The sequence below is a fragment of the Pongo abelii genome, chromosome 9 (genome assembly GCF_028885655.2).
Source record: "Pongo abelii isolate AG06213 chromosome 9, NHGRI_mPonAbe1-v2.0_pri, whole genome shotgun sequence".
In the NCBI taxonomy this organism is placed as follows: domain Eukaryota; kingdom Metazoa; phylum Chordata; class Mammalia; order Primates; family Hominidae; genus Pongo; species Pongo abelii.
Genome location: NC_071994.2, coordinates 77,119,726 through 77,142,534, shown reverse-complemented (window position 1 = coordinate 77,142,534; position 22,809 = coordinate 77,119,726). Strand labels below are relative to the sequence as shown.

The following is a 22,809-nucleotide window of genomic DNA, read 5'->3' as shown; positions in this document are numbered from 1 at the left end:
AGACAGGAGGAGACAGCACATACAGTTCTGCTTGTGATTCGAAGAAATTTCCCAAACCATCTTCTGCTCCATCATGAAGTTTATCTGGTCAGGAGAGGGCTGTAACCTCTGTTGTACCATGTTTTCATTTCCACCGTGTTCTGTACTCAGCTGCTAAGGACTTAGTAACCTCCCAGTCTGCAGTTGAAAGTCTACAGTCTGCAGAGGTCTATTAGGGAAGTCTCTTCTGCAGGCTGAAATGAACCCTTCATGCATGGGTTTCCCCTGGTCCTGGGCAGAAGCATCAGGCTGGGTGTAACAGGGTCATCTCAGTCATCACTGTGACTCAGTATCCTCAAAGCTTCTGGGTTTGAAGCTGGGATAGTCCCTGCACATGCACACCCCATTCCATTTGAAAATGTGCTGACTGCTTGGCCCAGAAGTTCTACTTCTAAGGATCTGTCTATCTTCGAGAAATATTTGAGCACATGTGACCCCAAATGCATGTTAAAAGGAAATTAATTATAATAGTTTTCATAATAGCAAGAATGAGATAGAACTTAAATGTTCATCAACAGATAAGTTATTAGACAAACTATGTTGTATCTGTACTACAAAATGCCTAGTATCAGATACAAAAAAATGAAATAGATCAGACACAGAAAAATTCCAAGGCTTATTAAATTAAAATATGCTATACAATAAATACAGAATGATTCAATTTACATTAAAAGAAAAGCAAAACCATACACACATACAAAAACACACACACACATGCTTACAAAAGTCTGGAAGAAACACACCAAATCAGTAATAACGTTTACTTCTGGAGCCTGGAGGAAAAATGTGGGTAAGAATTGGTGTGAAGAAAACTAACTTTTCTCTTTCTTTCTTTCTTTCTCTTTCTTTCTTCTTTCTTTCTTTCTTCCTTTCTTTCTGACAGGATCTCACTCCATTGCTAAGGCTGGAGGAAAAATGTGGGTAAGAATGGGTGTGAAGAAAACTTTCTTTCTCTCTCTCTCTCTTTCTCTCTTTCCCTCCCTCCCTCCCTCCCTTCTCTCCTTCCCTCCCTCCCTCCCCTCCTTCCCTCCCTCCCCTCCTTCCCTCCCTCCCTCCCCCCTTCCTTCCTACCTTCCTTCCTTCCTTCTTCCTTCCTGGGTCTCACTCCATTGCTAAGGCTGGAGTGCAGAGGCACAGCTGTGGCTCACTGCAGCCTGAACTTCCCAGGCTCAGGTGTTTCTCCTGCCTCAGCTTCCCTGGTAGCTGAGACTACAGGTACATGCCACCATGCCCAGCTAATTTTTTGTATTTTTCAGTAGAGATAGAGTTTTGCCAGTTGTCCAGGCTGCTCTCTTACTCCTGGACTCGAGATCCTTCCACCTTGGCCCCCCAAAGTGCTGGGATTACAGGCGTGAGCCACCACACCCAGCCTAGAACTTTCACTTTTGACTCAGTAAAGCTCTGTATTGTTTAAAATGTTCTACAATGAGGTTCTGTTTATTACTTGTGAAATTAAAGAAAAAATTAAAATTTTACATGTATTGGTAGGAGTGACCAAGTCAGTCAAGTCAGAAACAGAGAACACTGGAGCCAAAGGAGAGAATCAGAAAGATTGAGGCAGGAAGAGTCTGTGACTCCTGACTTTGTCCTGTCTGGGGTTGGGGCAGAGACTTCCACCCTCACATTCTTTCCACAAAACCTTTGCAAGTTCTCACTGCACAGCAGCAGAAGTGTCACATACTCATTCAACAAGGCTTTACTGCTTTGGTTCATTAAAATAATAGCTCCCACTTATTGAGTGCCTAATAAGTGGCAGGAACTGGGTGAAGCACCTCAACCTGCCCAGTCATCCTGTGAGAGAGTTAGTGTTGTTATACCCATTCTACAGATGACAAAATGAAGACCCAGTGAGGTTAAGGGATTTGTTCAAAGTGGTATTACTGGAAATAACTCGGGTCTTAGTCATTAAATAACATGTTGCTGAACCACTGAACCAGAATTGGAGCCTTGGGTACCAATCCCAGCTCTGTCACCAACCACTCATGTGACCTTGGGCAAGTCACCTCACTTCTCTAGATCTCAGTTTCCTCAAATGTAAAATAGTGGAAATAATCCTGACTCTGCCTGTCTTCCCTGTCTGTTGTGAGGACCAGATGGGAAAACAGGAATAATACTGGTGATAAAGTTCTGGGACCCATAAGGGTTGTTAACGATGTTGTTTTCATTATCAGCAAAGCCCAGAACAAAGTCCCCCACTCCACCCTTGGAAGTTGTTCTCAGCTGACTGGCAGGTCTCTTGTCCCACAGGTGAGCCTTCTTGTGGGAGAGAGCCCCAGCAGGCCTGGCTGCAGAGAGGGGCCCGAGGGTTTAAAGGGCCATGGTTGAGTTTCCACCTGGCTCTTCCCAAACAAGGCCAACTGTGACGACTCTACACAAGACATCAAGGCAGACCAGGATTGGTAGGTGAGCTGGGCTGGGGATGGAGTGCACAGAGCAGGCGGAGACTGGGATGGGGAGATAGGCTCAGGGAGGTTGGGGGCATGTACAACCATAGTAAAGATCCTGGGAATGTCAGGGTCCCAGGATCCAAGTCAACCATGCACAGTCAGGCTGGGTGAGTGTAGACCAGACACCCTTGCAGGCAGGGGCAGGGCTGTGCAGTCACAAGCAAGAGGCTAATGATCTTGGAAGAGAATTCCTTACAAGGAGTCAAAGCTGATGACGATAACAGAAATGGGAATAATTTGTGAGGGAATTGCAGTCCATTGGAGGAAAGCACAAAGTGGTGGAGCCAGGAAGGAAACTCAGGTCTTTCTAACTCCAAAGTTAATAGACCTAAATTCTGTGCTTCACGTATATCCTGCTCCTTTTCTATGGAAACAGTGCAGGATGGTGAGAATATCATGAGAGAACTGCATGAGTTTGGGCATCGTAATGATGTGTAATGACTGTAAAGAATTAAGCAGGCAACAGAAGCTTAACAAATGAGAGCACCCTTGCTCTCCTTCCTAAGAGGCTGAGGCCATGACACATCTGTTTTCGATTCTCTCATTTACCTAAACACAGAGTGGATGCTCAAAAGTATTTATCAAGCTGGAGATCATTGCTTCCAAAGTCCTCATTTTATAGATGGGAAAACTGAGGCTCAGAGACCCAGCGTCATAGCAAGAGAGTGGCAGACTGGTCCAGGAGGGCTCAAGGTGAGTTGATAATCTAGCTCTGTTGAGAGTCTAGTTCTAGTTCTGTCGCCCACTTACTGTGTGACCTTGGGAAAGTCACAGCGCATTTCTGGGACTCCCTTTTCTGTCCCCATCTATATAATAAAGAGGTTAGGTGAAATGCCAGCACTTTGGGAGGCCAAGGCGGGCAGATCACTTGAGATCAGGACTTCAAGACCAGCCTGGCCAACATGGTGAAACACCATCTCTACTAAAAATACAAAAATTAACCGGGCATGGTGGCAAGCACCTGTAATCCCAGCTACTCGGGAGGTTAGGGCATGAGAATCGCTTGAACCCGGGAGGCAGAGGTTGCAGTGAGCTGAGATTGTGCCCCTGCACTCCAGCCTGGGTGATAGAGCAAGACTCAATCTCAAAAAAAAAAAAAAAAAAAAAAAAAAGAAAGAGGTTAGGTGAAAACTATTTAATCACTAATGGCCCCTTCATTCCTATTTGATGATTTATCAGCAAAACAAGGCAAGTTGGGAAAGCTGCGTTCTGGAGCACTAAGCTCCTGGGAAAGGTGGTGCAGTATTAAATAGGAATGATCAGACCCCATTACTGCTCTGAAAGTGCTCCTGGTGTGGTGGACACATAAATAGACAGAGACAACCTGGTGTAATCATAATGATGACAAACAGAAGCACACGAAGTTCAAGAGCCCAGGAAAGAGGCTCCTGAGCCAGCCGGGACCATAGAAGATCTCTTGGAGGAGGTAATATTTGAGCTGAATTTGGCAGAAGCACAAGGCAAGAGTAAGGAGTTGCCATTTGACTAGAATAAGGAGAAACAAGGCTGCAAGAAGACAGGCTTTGAATAGCAGGCTAAGGAATCCCTCTCTCATGAAACATCCTACAAAGACTGGGTGGGAGCCAGGACACTGGCTTTAAAACCTACTTCTGCTATCAATTTGTTGGTTGACCTTGAAAAGACACTATTTCTGGACTTCAGACTCAGCATCTGTCTCCCCTGCTGTTTAATAGAAGTGAGGGAGGAGGTGGGAAGAGAGGCTCAGTCAGGCTTGACGGCTCTGAATTTCTACCCCTCAAACCCCAACTCAGCCTAACTCAGTGGCATTCAATCCATAATTGACTTCTCTGAGCTGTAACAATGTTCAGAATAATGTAGTTTGCATCTCTTTGGGTATTAGAAAAACCTGGTGATTTGCTTAGGCAGGTTGGGTCTGTTAACTGAGGGTTATCTCTTAAGTGGAGGTGCAGCAGTTTTGCTTTCCTGCTTGTGCAATGGGGGCCGAGCTGTAGAATACTCTTTCAAGGGAGCATTCACAATGGAGTGTGGCCTGTCCCATGTGTCTTTGTGTTTGTTTTGTTTAAAAGACAGGGTCTTTTAAACAGCCTGTTGCCCAGGCTGGAGTGCAGTGGCATGATTATAGCTCACTGCAGTCTTGAACTCCTGGGCTCAAGTGATCCTCCTCCCTCAGCCTTCTGAGTAGCGAGACCACAGGCACAAGCCACTGTACTTGGCTAATTTTTTAATTTTTTTGTAGAGACAGGGTCTTGCTATGTTGCCCAGGCTGGCCTCAAACTCCTGGTCTCAAGCTATTCTCCCACCTTGGCCTCCCAAAGTTCTGGGATTACAGGTGTGAACCCCTGTGCCCTGCCTCGTATGTCTCTTAGAAAGACATTATACCTGCCTTCACTCTCTGACAGAGAACAAGCCCACCCCACATGCAGGAAACTAAAGAACAAACTCTGAAATTTATAGTTTGCTGCTGACAATATCAGCCAAATATATGGAGAAGGAAAGAGAAAACCTTTGCCCCAGTCTCTCCCCGCATGAAAATTTGAGCTTCCAGATTCTCCAGGGAACCGACGATAGAAGAATGCTGCTCTGGGGGTTAGAGCCTGGGCTCCAGTCCTATCTCTCTAGCTCACTGGCCATGACAGTATGGGAAAGCCCTGGATCTTTTTGTCTTTTGCCCTTTCTATATTAAAAGAAAAAGCTGGCTGGGTGTGGTGGTTCACGCCTGTAATCCCAGCTCTTTGGGAGGCTGAGGCAGGTGGATCACTTGAGGTCAGGAGTTCAAGACAAACCCAGCCAACATGGTGAAACCCTGTCTCTGCTAAAAATACAAAAACTAGCTGGGCTTGATGGCACATGCCTGTAATCCCAGCTACTCAGGAGGCTGAGGCACGTGAATCACTTGAACCTGGGAGGGCGGAGGTTGCAGTGAGCCGAGCAAGACTCTGTCTCAAAAAAAAAAAAAAAAAAAAAGAAAGAAAAGAGAAAAGGAAAAGCCGACTGGATATTTCCAGGTTTGGAATTTTTTATGATTCACTGGCATGAGAGATATTTTATTAGAGGTAAGAGAAATAGGGAAAATCAGAGAGAAGGTGATCTTGGAATCATCAGGGTCAACAGGCGATGATGTAAACATAAATGTGAACTTCCTCCTGGATTGTTTATTCAGAGAGACATCCCCAGCATAGTAGAGCAGTCAGTATTCTCCCTCAGTTAAAGATCTCCGGTTCTGTGGGCAGACAAAAGCACACATCTCTTCTTCCTTGACAGGGGGAGAACAACCTCTAGAATGGAGTCTTCTGCCTTTGGGCACTTGTCACAAGACGACTTGTTCTCTAGCAACAATGGCTTCCAAGACTCCCAAGTTTCCAGATTCTTGTAGTACTGTCTTATCTGGGGCTAGGGAAGACTACAGGATAGTGATAATGAAATGGTTAATCAGAAACACCTGCTGAACAGCGCAGCTGATAGGAGAGATGAAAAGTCATGCTCTTACACAGGGACATCCTCCAATCTCTGTTTCTGCTATTGGGTAGAATACATCTTTAACTTAGATTCCAATCTGGAAGCAAGTCCTCTCACAAAAGGCATCTTTTGCCATTCCTTTTATTGTAATATAACAGAAACCATTTATTTATTTATTTATTTTTGAGACAGAGTCTTGCTCTGTCGCCAGGCTGGAGTGCAGTGGTGTGATCTCAGCTCACTGCAAACTCCACCTCCCAGGTTCAAGCGGTTCTCCTGCTTCATCCTCCTGAGTAGCTGGAATTACAGGCGTGTGCCACCATGCCCAGCTAATTTTTGTATTTTTAGTACAGACGAGGTTTCACCATGTTGGTCAGGCTGGTCTCAAACTCCTGACCTCATGATCCGCCCGCCTTGGCCTCCCAAAGTGCTGGGATTGCAGGCATGAGCCACTGCACCTGGCCTTATCTTTTTTTTTTAATCTTATTTTTCATTTTTAAATTTTTTTTGTAGAGACAGGGTTTTGCCATGTTGCCCAGGTTGGTCTCAAACTCCTGTGATCTGCCTGCCTCAGCCTCCCAAAGTATTAGGATTACAGGGGTGAGCCACCATGCCCAGCCTAACAAAAGCCATTTAGACGAACATCAAAAACAGAAAAATTTAATCCATGGTGACAGAAGTCACAACAATAGCTGCATTGGGGGTAGCGGAATTTATTGGATCAGGTGCAAGGGAGCTTTCTGGGTTGCTGGAAATGTGCTATATCTTTAGCTGTATCACTAGCTGATCTATATCTATATAGATTTATATTTATAGATATCTATATAGATTTATATTTATAGATATCTATATATTATCTATCCCAAATATTTTTGGGCTTTATTGCACCTGAGTACCTTAAACAAATGAAAAACAAAAATAGCTGAATACCTTGTCTTACCTCTTGGTTATATGTCCTGATGTGAAATTGCTGTCATAAGTTTAAGAAGATGTTGCCACACTGTTATCCAAAGTGGTTGTACTAGTTACCATCAATATATGAGGGTACCAGTTACTCCATATCTTACCAACACTTGCGGTCCTTTTAAGTTTAGCTGTTTTAGTGAGTATGTACTATTAACATCCTGTATTTTAATTTACATTTCTAGATGGCTAATTTTTTCATATGCTTATGGGCCATTTGGATGTTCTCTTTTGTAAAGTGCCTACCTATTCAAGTCTTTCACCCATTTTTCTATTAGGTCATCTATCTTTTTCTTACTGGTTGTCAGGGTTTTTATATATACTGGATACATGGCCTTCGATAAATGTATTGAAAATAGGAAAATATCTTCTCCTAGTCTGGTTCCTGCCTTTTCTTATTCTCTTTGTATTGTATTTATTATTGTCTTTTTTGAGCGAAGTAAAATTTACTCAGAAGATAATGAGCAGATCTTATGTATACAACTCAATAAACTTTTGTAAACATACATGTAACCAAAACTCAACTCAATACATAGAACATTTCTATCACCCCAGAAAGTATGCTCTTGCCTGCTTCTTGTCAGTCCTCACACCCATAGACAATCACTGTACTGATATATAATATCATAGATTAGTTTTGCCTGCCACTTAATGTCAATTAAGTCATACAGTATATACTCTTCTATCTCTGGGCTTAACTTTAGATATTTTCTACTGATCTATTTTCCAGGTCTCTAATCCTGTCTTCTGTTGTGTCCAGTTTGCTATTATACCTATCCAGTGAGTTCTTAATTTCAAATATTGAATATTTCTGTTCTAGAATATTTGCTTGGTTCTTTTTAAAATAGATTCCAATTTTCTATTGAAATTGCTCATTTTAAAATTCATTTTGTCAACATTTCCTCTATTTTCTTTAATATATAAACATAGTTATACTAGAGTCCTTGTTTGCTAACTCAGGTAATGGGATCCTCTGTATGTCAACTTTTATTGTATATTTTCCCTCTTGATTGTTGGTCACATTTTCCTGCCTTTTGCAATAAGTCATGTTGTGCACCAAATATTATTTATATTAGATTCATAGAGGCCCCAGATGATGTCTCTCATCAGACAGATTCCTCCCTTCTCTTTGTTAGGCAGGTATAGTAAGGTAGGCTGGCTACCTAAAGCCAATTAAGGCTTGAGTTAGGTTAGGGCTGAGTTTCAGTTCTAGTAAAATTTAGTCCAACTTTGGTTTGTTCTTGTTCTTAAGGTATGACCCTCCTGAGTTTTGGGCTGATAGCCTGGTTGATCTTTGTCTCCTCAGCCCTGAAGGAGTGTGGGAGATTTGCATCTACCCTTTGGTGGTTTGGAGTTTAATTCGTTAGCTGCATTCCCTATCCCTCCTTTCCCCCCACCCACTACATACACACATAGCTTCAAATCTGTGTAAAATGTTTTGAGAGGAAATACCAGTGTGTGTGTGAGGAAATCCCTCTTCCTCTATTCTCTTAAGCATCATGGGATCATGGGAGATTTTGTTTTGTCTTTAGAGGCCCTCAGTCCAGCTTTCTAGCCTCACTTTCATAGCCAGAATTCAGAAGATGTCCCACAGGGAAAACTTGTTATGCATTTAGAGTGCATCAAATTTCCAGTATGTTTTGTAAGACTTTTTTGACTATCACAAGTCTTACTGGTTTCTCTTTCTCTCATCTATGACTCTCTTCCTGGTCCAAGTCTAAGCCATATCATGGTCCCCAAATCAAATATTCCCAGAGAACAAAAGAGCTGGTGATTATTAGTTAACTTTGGAGGGTCCCCACCCATTGGAATTTGACTTCGTCTCATCCTTATGGCACCCATATTCCTCAATTTGTTTAAAAATGTGATTTGTGTAATTTAGCCAGGTTTCCCTAGTCATTGCAGTGAAAGTGTTGGGCTATCATGGTCTATTATATCCAATACAGGAGCAGAAGTCCAGACACCTAGCTTAAATGGAGTCAGAAAGAGCCACTACTCAAGGCATACAAGAAAGAAACTTAGTGTGAGCAGCTGCATATTACACACAGCCTTGGAGAAAGAAGCCCCTCAATGGGACATGATGGAACTTTGAGTGAGTGCAAAAGTAGAGACATGAGCTTAAGGACTTGATTTATGAGATCTGACATCAACCTAAACCACACAGCATGGAACCTAAGATGAAGACCAGAAGAGGCCTTTCCAAAGCACTTTCACAATTATAATTCAACAATCAACTGTTTAGATCTGATTTTTCCAGTAAAATATAAACTCTGGGAAGACAGGAACTTTGCCTGCCTTCTTCACTTTGATCACTTCATCACCTAAACAAAGCATACAGACTTCTATTTGGTTGGTTATTAATTAATTAATAATCAATATTTGACAAATTTTGGGTTCACATGGTAAAAGTCAATACCATAGCCCCTCATCAGTCCTCTACAGTTGGTTGTAAATAATTCTGCTTATATTACCTACAGAGTAAACATTATAGCATTATTACTCCAGAATCCTTTGTTTCTATGGTTTCCACATGTTTCCAATGTCTAGATGTTCCAGCTGCCCATCTCTGAGAAATCCAGCTGTGTCTCACAATGGATGCCACAGCCTGTAATGAATCAGTGGATGGCTCACCCATCTTCTGTCTGGTGGGCATCCCCTCTCTGCCAGAGAACTTCTTCCTCCCTGTGTTTTTTATTTTCCTCCTCTTCTACCTTCTCATCCTCATGGGTAATGCCCTGATCCTGGTGGCTGTGGTGGCAGAGCCCAGCCTCCACAAGCCCATGTACTTCTTTTTGATCAATCTCTCCACCTTGGACATCCTTTTCACCACAACCACTGTCCCCAAGATGCTCTCCTTATTCTTGCTTGGGGACCGCTTCCTCAGCTTTTCTTCCTGCTTACTGCAGATGTACCTCTTCCAAAGTTTTACATGTTCAGAAGCCTTCATCCTGGTGGTCATGGCCTATGACCGCTATGTGGCTATCTGCCACCCACTGCGCTACCCTGTCCTCATGAACCCACAGACCAATGCTACCTTGGCAGCCAGTGCCTGGCTAACTGCCCTCCTCCTGCCCATCCCAGCAGTAGTAAGGACCTCCCATATGGCATATAACAGCATTGCCTACATCTACCACTGCTTCTGTGATCATCTGGCTGTGGTCCAGGCCTCCTGCTCTGACACCACCCCCCAGACCCTCATGGGCTTCTGTATCGCCATGGTGGTGTCCTTCCTCCCCCTTCTCCTGGTGCTTCTCTCCTATGCCCATATCCTGGCCTCGGTGCTTCGCATCAGTTCCCGAGAAGGACAGGCAAAAGCCTTCTCCACCTGCAGCTCCCACCTTCTGGTGGTGGGCACCTACTACTCATCTATTGCCATAGCCTACATGGCCTACAGGGCTGACCTGCCCCTCGACTTCCACGTCATGGGCAATGTGGTATATGCCATTCTCACACCAATTCTCAACCCCGTCATTTACACGCTGAGAAACAGGGATGTAAAGGCAGCCATCACCAAAATCATGTCTCAAGACCCAGGCTGTGACAGGAGCATTTGACCTTTAAATGCAGCTAACTCTGCTTCCAGGACACCAAATAACAGTGTTTAGCACAGAGTAAGGACTCAATACATGATAATGAAATAATGTTAATTTTTATTGGAATCTTAAGTTGTTGTATAAAATTTTACTACTTAGTAATTCAAGAAACCTTTACTAAAATAAAAAAAAATCTTCATGGCAAAAAAATTTTATAAGCAAAGTCAAAAAACAAATAAAGATATCACAGGGAAAGGCAAATATTCATATTATACAAAGAATGTAGAAGATTGAAATAAACATTTCAATAAAAACATGGGCAAAATATATGTGTAGACAAATCAAAAAAATGCAGTGGCCTTTAAATAATGAGTCTTTACTATATAAAAAGAATACGAATTTAAATTGCTGAAATGCTATTTTTCACTTAATCAGATTAGCAAAAATCCAATATTTTGACAATATGCATGTAGAAAAACAGAACTTTTATAACTTGCTTGTGAGGATGCAAATTGGTATAACACTACCGCAATACCTACCAAAAGTACATATGCATTTACCCTTTGACTCAGCAGTATCACTTCTAGGGATCTATCCCGAGGAGTCACCATCAATCATTCATTAGATTATGTATTCATCACTATACAGGGAACTGATTGAATAAACTATAAAAATGCATGATGCAGTGATAAAAAGGAAATGAGGAAGCTCTCTACTGATATGATATCATCTCTAGGATATGTGTTAGGTGAAAAAAAGCAAGCTGCAGAAAAGTGTTTTTGTAAGAAAGGAGATAGTTTGCTTAAAATTTCAGGAAAAAACTAGTGGGAAAATGTGAACTCATAAAGATGGTTATCTATAAGGAGAGGCAAGGAACAGGTAGGACAGGACCAGAATGGAAGCAAGTCTAGACATATGTAATTATTTTTACATAGTTCAAAGAAATCAGAAAGAAAAAACCCACAATTCCCTCAATTTAAAATAAACAGAAGCACTTGACCCTGGCTGTCTCTCAAGTTAGTGGCATGATCACATAGAAAATTACTATAAGTGACTTTTAAACAATGTTTTGACTATACACCCTAAAAGGGATATACTAAAAGGACAAGAAAAATCACATCTTAAACTACATTGAGGAGTTTTTGTTGTTGTTGTTTGTTTGTTTGTTCTGAGAAGAGGCCTTGCTCTGTCACCCAGGCTGGAGTGCAGTGGCGCTATCTAAGCTCATTGCAGCCTTGACCACTAGGGCTCAAGTGATCCTCCCACCTCAGCTCCCTGAGTAGCTGGGACCACAGGCACATGCACCACTACCCCCAGCTAGAGTAGTTTTAAAAACATGAATATTATAGTTTTACTTTAATATATATTAGATAAATTACATGTTTGTATAACCAAAACCAGTTTTATCATTTTATTTTACCATGCGTGGTTTTATATTTACAGAGAGTTCCAAAGATAGTATGAGAGTTCCCATATATCCTTCACCCAGCTTCCTCTGTGTCAACATCTTACATAACTATGACACGTTTATCAAAAGAAGTTAACATTGGTAAAATACATACTATTAATTATACTAGAGACTTTGTTCAAATTTCTCCAGTTTTTCCAGTAATGTCTTCTTTCCATTCTGGGATCCAATCCAGAATGCCACATTGCATTTTATTATATCTTCTTAGTTGCCTGACATTTTATTGGTCTTTCCTTGTCTTTCATGACCTTGACACTTTTGAAGAGTCAATAGTAAATTTAAATGCATATGGCTAAGTGAAAGAAGCCAATCTAAAAAGGTTACATACTGTATGATTTTAACTGTATGACATTCTGGAAAAGGCAAAACTATGAAGACAGTAAAGAGCTCAGGGGCTGCCAGGGAGACTAGGAGAAGGGAGGGATTAGTAGGCAGAACACAGAGGGCTTTTAAGACAGTGAAACTATTCTGTATGATACTATAATGGTGGATACATGTTATATATTTGTCAAGACTCATAGAATGTACTACACCAAGAGTAAACTATGGGCTTTGGGTCATAATGGTGTGTCAATGTAGGCTTGAATGTAACAAATGTAACCACTCTGGTGGGGGATGTCATTCTAACAGGTATGTAGTGGTATCTTATTGTGGTTGTAATTTCATTTAATTACATTTCCCTATGACTAATTGTGTTGACCATCTTTCATGTGCTCATTTTCTATCCATATATCTTTTTTGGTGAAGTCTGTTCAGATCTTTTGCCTGCTTTTTAATCCAGGTTGTTTGTTTTCATACCATTGAATTTCAAGTGTTCTTTGTATATTCTAGGTATAAATTCATTATTAGATATTTGATATACAAGTAGTTTCCCCAGTCAATGACTAGCCTTTGAATTCTCTTACAGTGTCTTTTGCAGAGCAAAGGTTTTCAATTTTGATAAAGCTTAACTTACCGTTTTTCCCTTATGGATTATGCTGTTTGATAACATATCTAAATACTCATCACCAAACCAAAGGTCATGCAGATTTCGCCCTATAGAAAACGAAGTTTCTAGAAGATTTCTAGTTTTGATTTCATTCTATGAACAATTTTGAGTTAATTCTTGGATAAGGTGTGAGGTTTAGGTCGAGATTCTTTTTTTTTGTGCATATGAACATACAATCATTCCAGCACCGTTTGTTATAAACCATTCTTTATCAAATTGCCTTTACACTTTTGTCAAATATCAGTTGATTGTGTGTATCTATTTGTGAGCTCTCTATTCTGTTCCACTGATATATATGTCTAACCTTTACCAATACCACATGGTCCTGAATACTGTAGCTTTATAGTTAATGTTGAAATTCCATAATGTGACTCCTCTGACTTTATTAATTTTTTTATAGTTGTTTGGTTATTCTAGTTCCTTTGCTTTTTGATATAAATTTTAGAACCAAGTTACTGGGATTTGGGGAGGGGAGGGACTATGTTAAATCTATAGATTAAATTTGGGACAAATGACATTTTAACAATGTTGAGTCTTCCAGTCCATGAATATAATATATCTCTCCATTTACTTAGCTCTTTAATTTTATTCATTACAAACTGCACTCCTGGGATGAACCCCATTTGGTTGTGACATGTTTTGCCCTTTATATATTACTAGATTTGACTTGTGAATATTTCGTTCAGAATTTTTGCATCAATATTTATGAGAGATACCAGAGTGTAGTTTTCTTGTAATTTCTTTGTCTTGTTTGGTATTAGATAAATGCTGGCCTCATAAAATGAGTTAGGAAGCTTTCCTGTCTCTTCTACATTCTTAAAAACATTGTATCGAATTGGTGCTATTTCTTCCTTAAATATTTGGTAGAATTTGCCTGTAAAATTTCCAGGGCCTGGAATTTTCTTTCAGGAAGTTTTTAAGTACAAAATTAACTATTTAATAGATACAGAAATTTTTACATTATCTATTTCTTTTTGAATGGAACTTTATAATTTCTGCCTTTTAAGAAATTTGTCCATTTTGTCCAAATTTTTTTTTTATTATACTTTAAGTTTTAGGGTACATGTGCACAACGTGCAGGTTAGTTACATATGTATACATGTGCCATGCTGGTGTGCTGCACCCATTAACTCCTCATTTAGCATTAGGTATATCTCCTAATGCTATCCCTCCCCCCCCCCCCACCCCACAACAGTCTCCAGAGTGTGATGTTCCCCTTCCTGTGTCCATGTGTTCTCATTGTTCAATTCCCATCTATGAGTGAGAACATGCGGTGTTTGGTTTTTTTGTCTTTGCGATAGTTTGCTGAGAATGATGGTTTCCAGCTTCATCCATGTCCCTACAAAGGACATGAACTCATCATTTTTTATGGCTGCATAGTATTCCATGGTGTATATGTGCAACATTTTCTTAATCCAGTCTATCGTTGTTGAACATTTGGGTTGGTTCCAAGTCTTTGCTATTGTGAATAGTGCCACAATAAACATACGTGTGCATGTGTCTTTATAGCAGCATGATTTATAGTCCTTTGGGTATATACCCAGTAATGGGATGGCTGGGTCAAATGGTATTTCTAGTTCTAGATCCCTGAGGAATCACCACACTGACTTCCACAATGGTTGAACTAGTTTACAGTCCCACTAACAGTGTAAAAGTGTTCCTATTTCTCCACATCCTCTCTAGCACCTGTTGTTTCCTGACTTTTTAATGATTGCCATTCTAACTGGTGTGAGATGGTATCTCATTATGGTTTTGATTTGCATTTCTCTGATGGCCAGTGATGGTGAGCATTTTTTCATGTGTTTTTTGGCTGCATAAATGTCTTCTTTTGACAAGTGTCTGTTCATGTCCTTCGTCCACTTTTTGATAGGGTTGTTTGTTTTTTTCTTGTAAATTTGTTGGAGTTCATTGTAGATTCTGGATATTAGCCCTTTGTCAGATGAGTAGGTTGCAAAAATTTTCTCCCATTTTTAGGTTGCCTGTTCACTCTGATGGTAGTTTCTTTTGCTGTGCAGAAGCTCTTTAGTTTAATTAGATCCCATTTGTCAATTTTGGCTTTTGTTGCCATTGCTTTTGTTGTTTTAGACATGAAGTCCTTGCCCATGCCTATGTCCTGAATGGTAATGCCTAGGTTTTCTTCTAGGGTTTTTATGGTTTTAGGTGTGACGTTTAAGTCTTTAATCCATCTTGAATTAATTTTTGTATAAGGTGTAAGGAAGGGATCCAGTTTCAGCTTTCTACATATGGCTAGCCAGTTTTCCCAGCACCATTTATTAAATAGGGAATCCTTTCCCCATTGCTTGTTTTTCTCAGGTTTGTCAAAGATCAGATAGTTGTAGATATGTGGCGTTATTTCTGAGGGCTCTGTTCTGTTTCATTGATCTGTATCTCTGTTTTGGTACCAGTACCATGCTGTTTTTGTTACTGTAGCCTTGTAGTATAGTTTGAAGTCCGGTAGCGTGATGCCTCCAGCTTTGTTCTTTTGGCTTAGGATTGACTTGGCGATGCGGGCTCTTTTTTGGTTCCATCTGAACTTTAAAGCAGTTTTTTCCAATTCTGTGAAGAAAGTCATTGGTAGCTTGATGGGGATGGCATTGAATCTATAAATTGCCTTGGGCAGTATGGCCATTTTCACGATATTGATTCTTCCTACCCATGAGCATGGAATGTTCTTCCATTTGTTTGTATCCTCTTTTATTTTATTGAGCAGTGGTTTGTAGTTCTCCTTGAAGAGGTCCTTCACGTCCCTTGTAAGTTGGGTTCCAAATTTTAGAATTTATAAACATAGAGTTGTTTGTACTGTTCCCTTATTATCCTTTTAATGTCTGTGATGTCTCCTCTTTCATTCCTAATATTGGCAATTTGTGTTTTCTGTGATTTTTTCTTGGTCAGTTTAGCTATAGGTTTACCAATTTATTGATTTTTCAAAGAATCAGCATTTAGTTTGTTTCTTCTCATTTTCCTGTTTTTGATTTTATTGATTCTTCCTCTAATCTTTATATATTTTTTCCTTCTACATACCTTGGGTTTAATTTGATCATTTTTCTAATTTCTTGACGTGGAGATTAGATCATTGATACGAGACTTTTATTTTTCAATGTAAGCATTGAAGTCTGTACATTTCCCAATAGCTCCTGCATTAGCAACTTCACACGAATTTTGATATGTTGCATTTTTATTTTCATTTCATTCCAGATGTATTTTAAATTTCCCCTAAAACATCCTAATTGTCCCATGGTTATTTCAAAGTGTTTTTATTTAATTTCAAAATATTTGGAAGATTTTCCCAATCACTTTCTGTTACTGTTCTCTAGTTTAATTCCCTTATGGTTCAAGAATATGCTTTGTATGATTACTATTCTTTAAAAAGCCTTTCTATTCTTTTAAATTTTTTGTTTAATGGCCTAAAATATGATCTATCTTGGTGAATGTTCTTTGCACCCTTGGAAGTGTATTCTGCTATTATGTGGAGTGTTCTATAAATGTCAATTAGGTCTAGTTGTTTGATAGTGCTGTTTAGGCCTTCTATATCTTAACCAATTTTCTATCTGCTTGATCAATTACTGAAAGGGAAATATTAAAGTTTCTAACAATAATTATGGATTTGTCCATTTCTCCCTTCAATTTCACCAGTTTGTAAGAAAATTTCCACTTTTTAGATTCAGGGGATACACATGCAGGTTTGTGGCATGGGTACATTTCATGATGCTGAGGTCTGGGATATGAATGATCCCGTCACACAGATAGTCAGCATAGTACCCAAGTTAGTTTTACAAAGCTTGCTACCCTCCCTCCACCCTCTATTAGTCCCCAGTGTCTATTGTTGCCATCTTTATGGTCATAAGTACCCAATGTTTAGCTCCCACTTATAAGTGAGAACATGCAGTACATGGTTTTCTGATCCTGTGTTAATTCGCTTAGGATAATGGGCTCCAGCTGCATCCATGATTTCATTCTTTTTTATGGCTATGTAGCATTTCATGGTGTATATGGACCAATTTTTTTTTTCTTTTTTTTTTTTTTTGAGATGGAGTTTCGTCTTGTTGCCCAGGCTGGAGTGCAATAGCACGATCTCAGCTCACCACAACCTCCACCTCCCAGGTTCAAGCAATTCTCCTGCCTCAGCCTCCCAAGTAGGTGGGATTACAGGCATGTGCCACCATGCCCAGCTAATTTTGTAGTTTTAGTAAAGATGGGGTTTCTCCATGTTGGTCAGGCTGGTCTCGAACTCCCGACCTCAGGTGATCCACCCGCCTCAGCCTCCCAAAGTGCTGGGATTGCAGGCGTGAGACACAGCGCCTGACCATATTTGGACCAATTTTCTTTACCCAGTCCACTGCTGATGGGCACCTAGGTTGAATCCATGTCTTTGCTATTGTGAATACTAATGCAATGAACATACGAGTGCATGTGTCTTTTGATAGAATAATGTATTTTCTTTTGGATATATACCCAGTAATGAGATTGCTGGGTCAAATGATAGCTCTATTTTATGTTCTTTGAGAAATTGCCAAACTGCTTTCCACAGTGGCTGAACTAATTTACATTCTCAGCAACAATGTATAAGCATTCCATTTTCTCTACAGCCTGGTCAGCACCTATTCTTCTTTGACTTTAATAGTAGCCATTCTGACTGGAGTGAGATAATATCTCATGGTTTTGATTTGCACTTCTCTGATGATTAGTGATGTTGAGCATTTTTTCATATGTCTGTTGGCTGCTTATATGTCTTCTTTTTAGAAGTGTCTGTTTATGTGTTTTGCCCACTTTTTAATGGTATTATTTGGTTTTTGCTTATTGAATTAAGTTCCTTATAGATTCTGAATACTAGACCTTTGTCAGATACATAGTTTGCGAATATTTTCTTTCTTTCTTTTCCTTCTCTCTCCCCACCCCTCCCCCACCCTCCTTTTTTGAGACAGTCTTATTCTGTCGCCCAGGCTGGAAGGCAGTGGCGTGATCTCAGTTCACTGCAACCTTGACCTCCTGGGCCTAAGCAATCTTCCCACCCCAGCCTCCCGAGTAGCTGGAACTACAGGCATGTGCCACCACACCTGGCTAATTTTTTAATTTCTGTAGAGACAGGTTCTCTCTATGTTGCCCAAGTGTCTCAAACTCCTGAGCTCAAGAGATCCTTCCACCTCCGCCTCCCAGAGTTCTGGGATTACAGGCGTGAGTCACTGCACCCGGCAGTTTACAAATATTTTCTCCCATTCTGTAGGTTGTCTGTTTACTCTTTTGATAGTTTCTTTTGCTGTGCAGAAACCGTTTAGTTTAATTAGGTTCCACTTGTCAGTTTTTGTTTTTGTTGCAGTTGTTTTTCAGGACTTAGTCATAAATTCTTTCCCAAGGCCAATATTTAGAATGGTGTTTCCTAGGTTTTCTTCTAGGATTCTTATACTTTGAGATCTTTACATTTAAATCTTTAATCTATCTTGAGTTAATTTTTGTGTATGGTGAAAGATAGGGGTGCAGTTTCATTCTTCTGCATATGGCTAGCCAGCTATCCTAGCACTATTTATTTATTTATTTATTTTTTAATTATACTTTAAGTTTTAGGGTACATGTGCACAACGTGCAGGTTTGTTACGTATGTATACATGTGCCATGTTGGTGTGCTGCACCCATTAACTCATCATTTACATTAGGTATATCTCCTAATGCTATCCCTCCCCACTCCCCCACCCCAGCACTATTTATTGAAGAGGGAGTCCTTTTCCCATACTTATTTTTGCTGACTTTTTTGAAGATCATATGGCTGTAGGTATGCAGCTTTATTTCTGGGTTCTCTATTCTGTTCCATTGGTCTATGTGTCTGTTTTTATGCCAGTATCATCCTATTTTGATTACTGTAGCCTTAGAGTTTCAAGTCAGGTAATGTGATGCCTCCAGCTTTGTTCTTTTTGCTTAGGATTCCTTTGGCTATTTGGGCTCTTTTTTGGTTCCATATGAATTTAAGAATAGCTTTTTTTCTAATTCTGTGAAAAAAACGATGTTGGTAGTTTGAGAGGAATAGCATTCAATCTGTATATTGCTTTGGGCAGTATGGTCATTTTAATGATGTTGATTCTTCCAATTTATGAGCATGGAATGTTTGTCCATTTCTTTGTTTCATCTATAGTTTTTTCAGCAATGTTTTGAGTTCTTCTTGTAGAGATTTTTCACCTCTTTGGTTAGGTGTATTCCTAGGTTTCTTGTGCTTGTATGTGGCTATCATAAATGGGATTGTGTTTTTTAAAGTTGATTTTCAATGTTTATACACATTATAACATTACAACATGATGTTGTAATGATGTACAAAATCTTTATGATAAATAAAATTATTGCACTTAATGTCATTTCTCTGAAAAATGACTTTAATTAATTTCATTTTTGTGAATTTAATTTCATTTTTTTGAAAACAAAAATCATCAAATTCCTTAATGCTGTATCAAACATAAACAATACCAGTTCAAATTAGAGAAAAGGTATGCCAACACCAGATTTTGACAACAAAAAGAAAGTTAAAGCCCTACTATTTGTCTAATCTAGGTCAGGTAACCATGGAAATGAAAGAATATTAAAATTATTTATTTTATTATAGCATACATTGAAGAAAATCATAACCCCATTAAAAAGTGGACGAAGCAGGAGTTCGAGGCCAGCCTGCCAACATGGTGAAACCCGTCTCTACTAAAAATACAAAAAATTAGCCAGGTGTGGTGGCGGGCACCTGTAGTCCCAGCTACTGAGGAGGCTGAGGCAGGAGAATCGCTTGAACCTGGGAGGCGGAGGCTGCAGTGAGCCAAGATCATGCCACTGCACTCCAGCCTGGGTGACAATGTGAGACTCTGTCTCAAAAAAAAAAAAGTGGGCAAAGGACATGAACAGATACTTCTCAAAAGAATACATACATGTGGCCAACAAACATATGAAAAAAAGCTCAACATCACTGATCCTTAAAGGAATGCAAATCAAAACCACAATGAGATATTATCTCACACCAATCAGAATGGCTATTATTAAAAAGTCAAAAAACAACAGATGCTGGCAAGGTGGTAGAGAAAAAGAAACACTTTTCCGCTGTTGATCAGAGTGTAGATTAGTTCAACCAGTGTGGAAGACAGGTGGTGACTCCTCAAAGACCTAGAGGCATAATAGCACCATTTGACCCAGCAATCCCATTACTGGGAATATACCCAAAGGAATATAAATCATTCTCTTATAAAGGTACATGCATGCGTATGTTCATTGCAGCATTATTCACAGTAGCAAACACACTGAATCAACCTAAATGCCCATCAATGATAGACTGGATAAAGAAAGTATGATACATATACACCATGGAATACTATGCAGCCATAAAAAGGAATGTGATCATGTCATTTGCAGGGACATGGATGGAGCTGGAAGCCCTTATCCTCAGCAAACTAATGCAGGAACAGAAAACCAAATACCACATGTTCTCACTTATAAGTGGGAGCTGAATGATGAGAACTCATGGACCCATGGTGGGGAACAACACACACTGACGCCTGTAAGAGGTGGGGGCAGTGGGAGGAGGGAGAGCATTGGGAAGAATAACTAATGGATGCTGGACTTAATACCTAGGTGATGGGATGATCTGTGCAGCAAACCACCATGGCACCTGTTTACCTATGTAACAAACCTCCACATCTGCACACGTACCCCTGAACTTAAAAGTTGGAAATTTAAAAAAACAAAACAGAAAACAAAAAACAAAAAAACAGAAATCACATGTGTTTTTCATCCCAACTATCAATAATAATTATCGCCCTGGTGTGATTCCATCCTGCGCAGCTGTTCTCTTGAGCGGTGGTTGTTTATCTCTGTCCACCTTCTCTCCCACCTAAGGGTGTGCCACCACCCATTCGAAGATTCGATGGACCTAGACATGAGCCCCCTGAGGCCCCAGAACTATCTTTTCAGTTGTGAACTAAAGGCCAACAAAGATACCACTTTAAGGTGGATAATGATGAAAATGAGCACCAGTTATCTTTAAGAACGGTTAGTTTAGGGGCTGGTGCAAAGAATTGCACATTGTTGAAGCAGAGGCAATGAATTGCAAAGGCAATCAATTAAGGTAACACTGGCAACTTTGAAAATGTCTGTACAGCCAACGGTTTCCCTGTGGGGCTTTGAAATACCACCTTGCAGTTGAAGTGGGTTCAGGGCCAGTGCATATTAGTGGGCAGCACTTAGTAGTTGTAGAGGAAGATGTAGAGTTAGAAGATGAAGAGGAGGATGTGAAACTCTTGAGTATATCTAGAAAGCAGTCTGCCCCTGAAGGTGGTAGCAAGCTTCCACAGAAAAAAGTAAAACTTGCTGCAGATGAAGATGATGATGAAGATGAAGAGGATGATGATGATGAAGAGGAGGATGATGATGATTTTGATGATGAGGAAACTGAAGAAAAAGCACCAGTGAAGAAATCTATGCGAGATACTCCAGCCAAAAATTCACAAAAGTCAAATCAGAATGGAAAAGACTCAAAACCATCAACACCAAGATCAAAAGGACAAGAATCCTTCAAAAAAACAAGAAAAACTCCTAAAACACCAAAAGGACCTAGTTCTGTAGACGACATTAAAGCAAAAATGCAAGCAAGTATAGGAAAAGATGGTTCTCTTCCCAAAGTAGAAGCCAAGTTCATCAGTTATGTGAAGAATTGCTTCCAGATGACTGACCAGGAGGCTATTCAAGATCTCTGGCAGTGGAGGAAGTCTCTTTAAGAAAATAGTTTAAGCAATTTGTTAAAAATTTTTTGTCTTATTTCATTTCTGTAACAGTTGATATCTGGCTGTCCTTTTTATGATGCAGAATGAGAATTTTCCCTGTTGTGTTTGGTAAATGTTGTCCAGGTTCCATTGCCAAGAATGTGTTGTCCAAAATGCCTGTTTAGTTTTTAAAGATGGAACTCCACCCTGTGCTTGGTTTTAAGTATGTATGGAATGTTATGATAGGACATAGTAGTAGCAGTGATCAGACATGGAAATGGTGGGGAGACAAAAATATACATGTGAAATAAAAGTCAGTATTTTAATTAAAAATAGTACTTATCAAGCAACCATGCTGATAGGAACAGCTGAATTATATTTCTCTTCTTTTCTTTTCTTTTTTTTTTCTTTCGAGACAGAGTCTCACATGGTTGCCCAGGCTGGAATGCAGTGGCGAGATCTCCGCTCGCTGCAACCTCTGCCTCCTGGATTTAAGCAGTTCTCATGTCTCAGCCTCCCAGGTAGCTGGGACTACAGGCCATGCCACCACACCCGGCTAATTTTTGTATTTTTAGTAGAGATGAGGTTTTGCCATGTTAGCTGGGCTGGTCTTGAACTCCCGACCTCTGATGATCCACCCACCTCGGCCTCCCAAAGTGCTGGGATTACAGGCATGAGTCATCGTGCCCAGCCATATTTCTGTTTTCTTTACTAAATAATGATTTTATAAAATTGCTGACACACAGGTTTTGGCGTTCCTTCTCTGCAGTGTCATCCTCTCCTAGAATTTGCCTCTTAAGTTCCAGTCACTTTGGTAACCTAAACTCCAAACAGTGGGGCTTGTGTTTCCTAATTGGGTTCTACTTTCTCATCCTGCAAGCTGGGAAATACCTTAGGATAAAAAGCTGGAGTCAGGTGGAACTAGCCTTATGTGACTCCTCTCTCAAGGACCGCAGTACTTCAAGACCTGCCATTGGTTGCTCTCTGAGGTCTTCAGACCATTGTTTTACATATGTCCAGCTTTTACAGTTGTTTTTGGCAGAAAGTTTAGTCCCAGAGAAGCCACACTGTCATAGACAAAACTTAAAAGTCCCCTTTAAATTTTTTTTTTTTCAGACAGAGTTTCACTCTTGTTGCCCAGGCTGGAGTATAATGGCACAATCTTGGCTCACTGCAACCTCCGCCTCCCGGGTTCAAGTGTTTCTCCTGCCTCAGC

At 40.2% G+C, this 22,809-nt stretch overlaps 1 protein-coding gene and 1 pseudogene across 1 annotated transcript; both read left to right on the top strand.

The window, feature by feature from the left end:
• The first annotated feature begins 786 nt into the window (after positions 1-786).
• LOC129048714 (nucleophosmin-like) lies at positions 787-22,235 on the top strand (annotated as a pseudogene).
• On the top strand, positions 2,376-10,499 carry LOC100436823 (olfactory receptor 2AT4). The gene is made up of 2 exons (XM_002822248.3): positions 2,376-2,442; positions 8,834-10,499. Exon 2 carries the CDS (start codon positions 9,479-9,481, stop codon positions 10,439-10,441), a length of 963 nt encoding a protein of 320 aa, XP_002822294.1. The 5' UTR covers positions 2,376-2,442; positions 8,834-9,478; the 3' UTR covers positions 10,442-10,499.
• Positions 22,236-22,809: the final 574 nt, after the last annotated feature.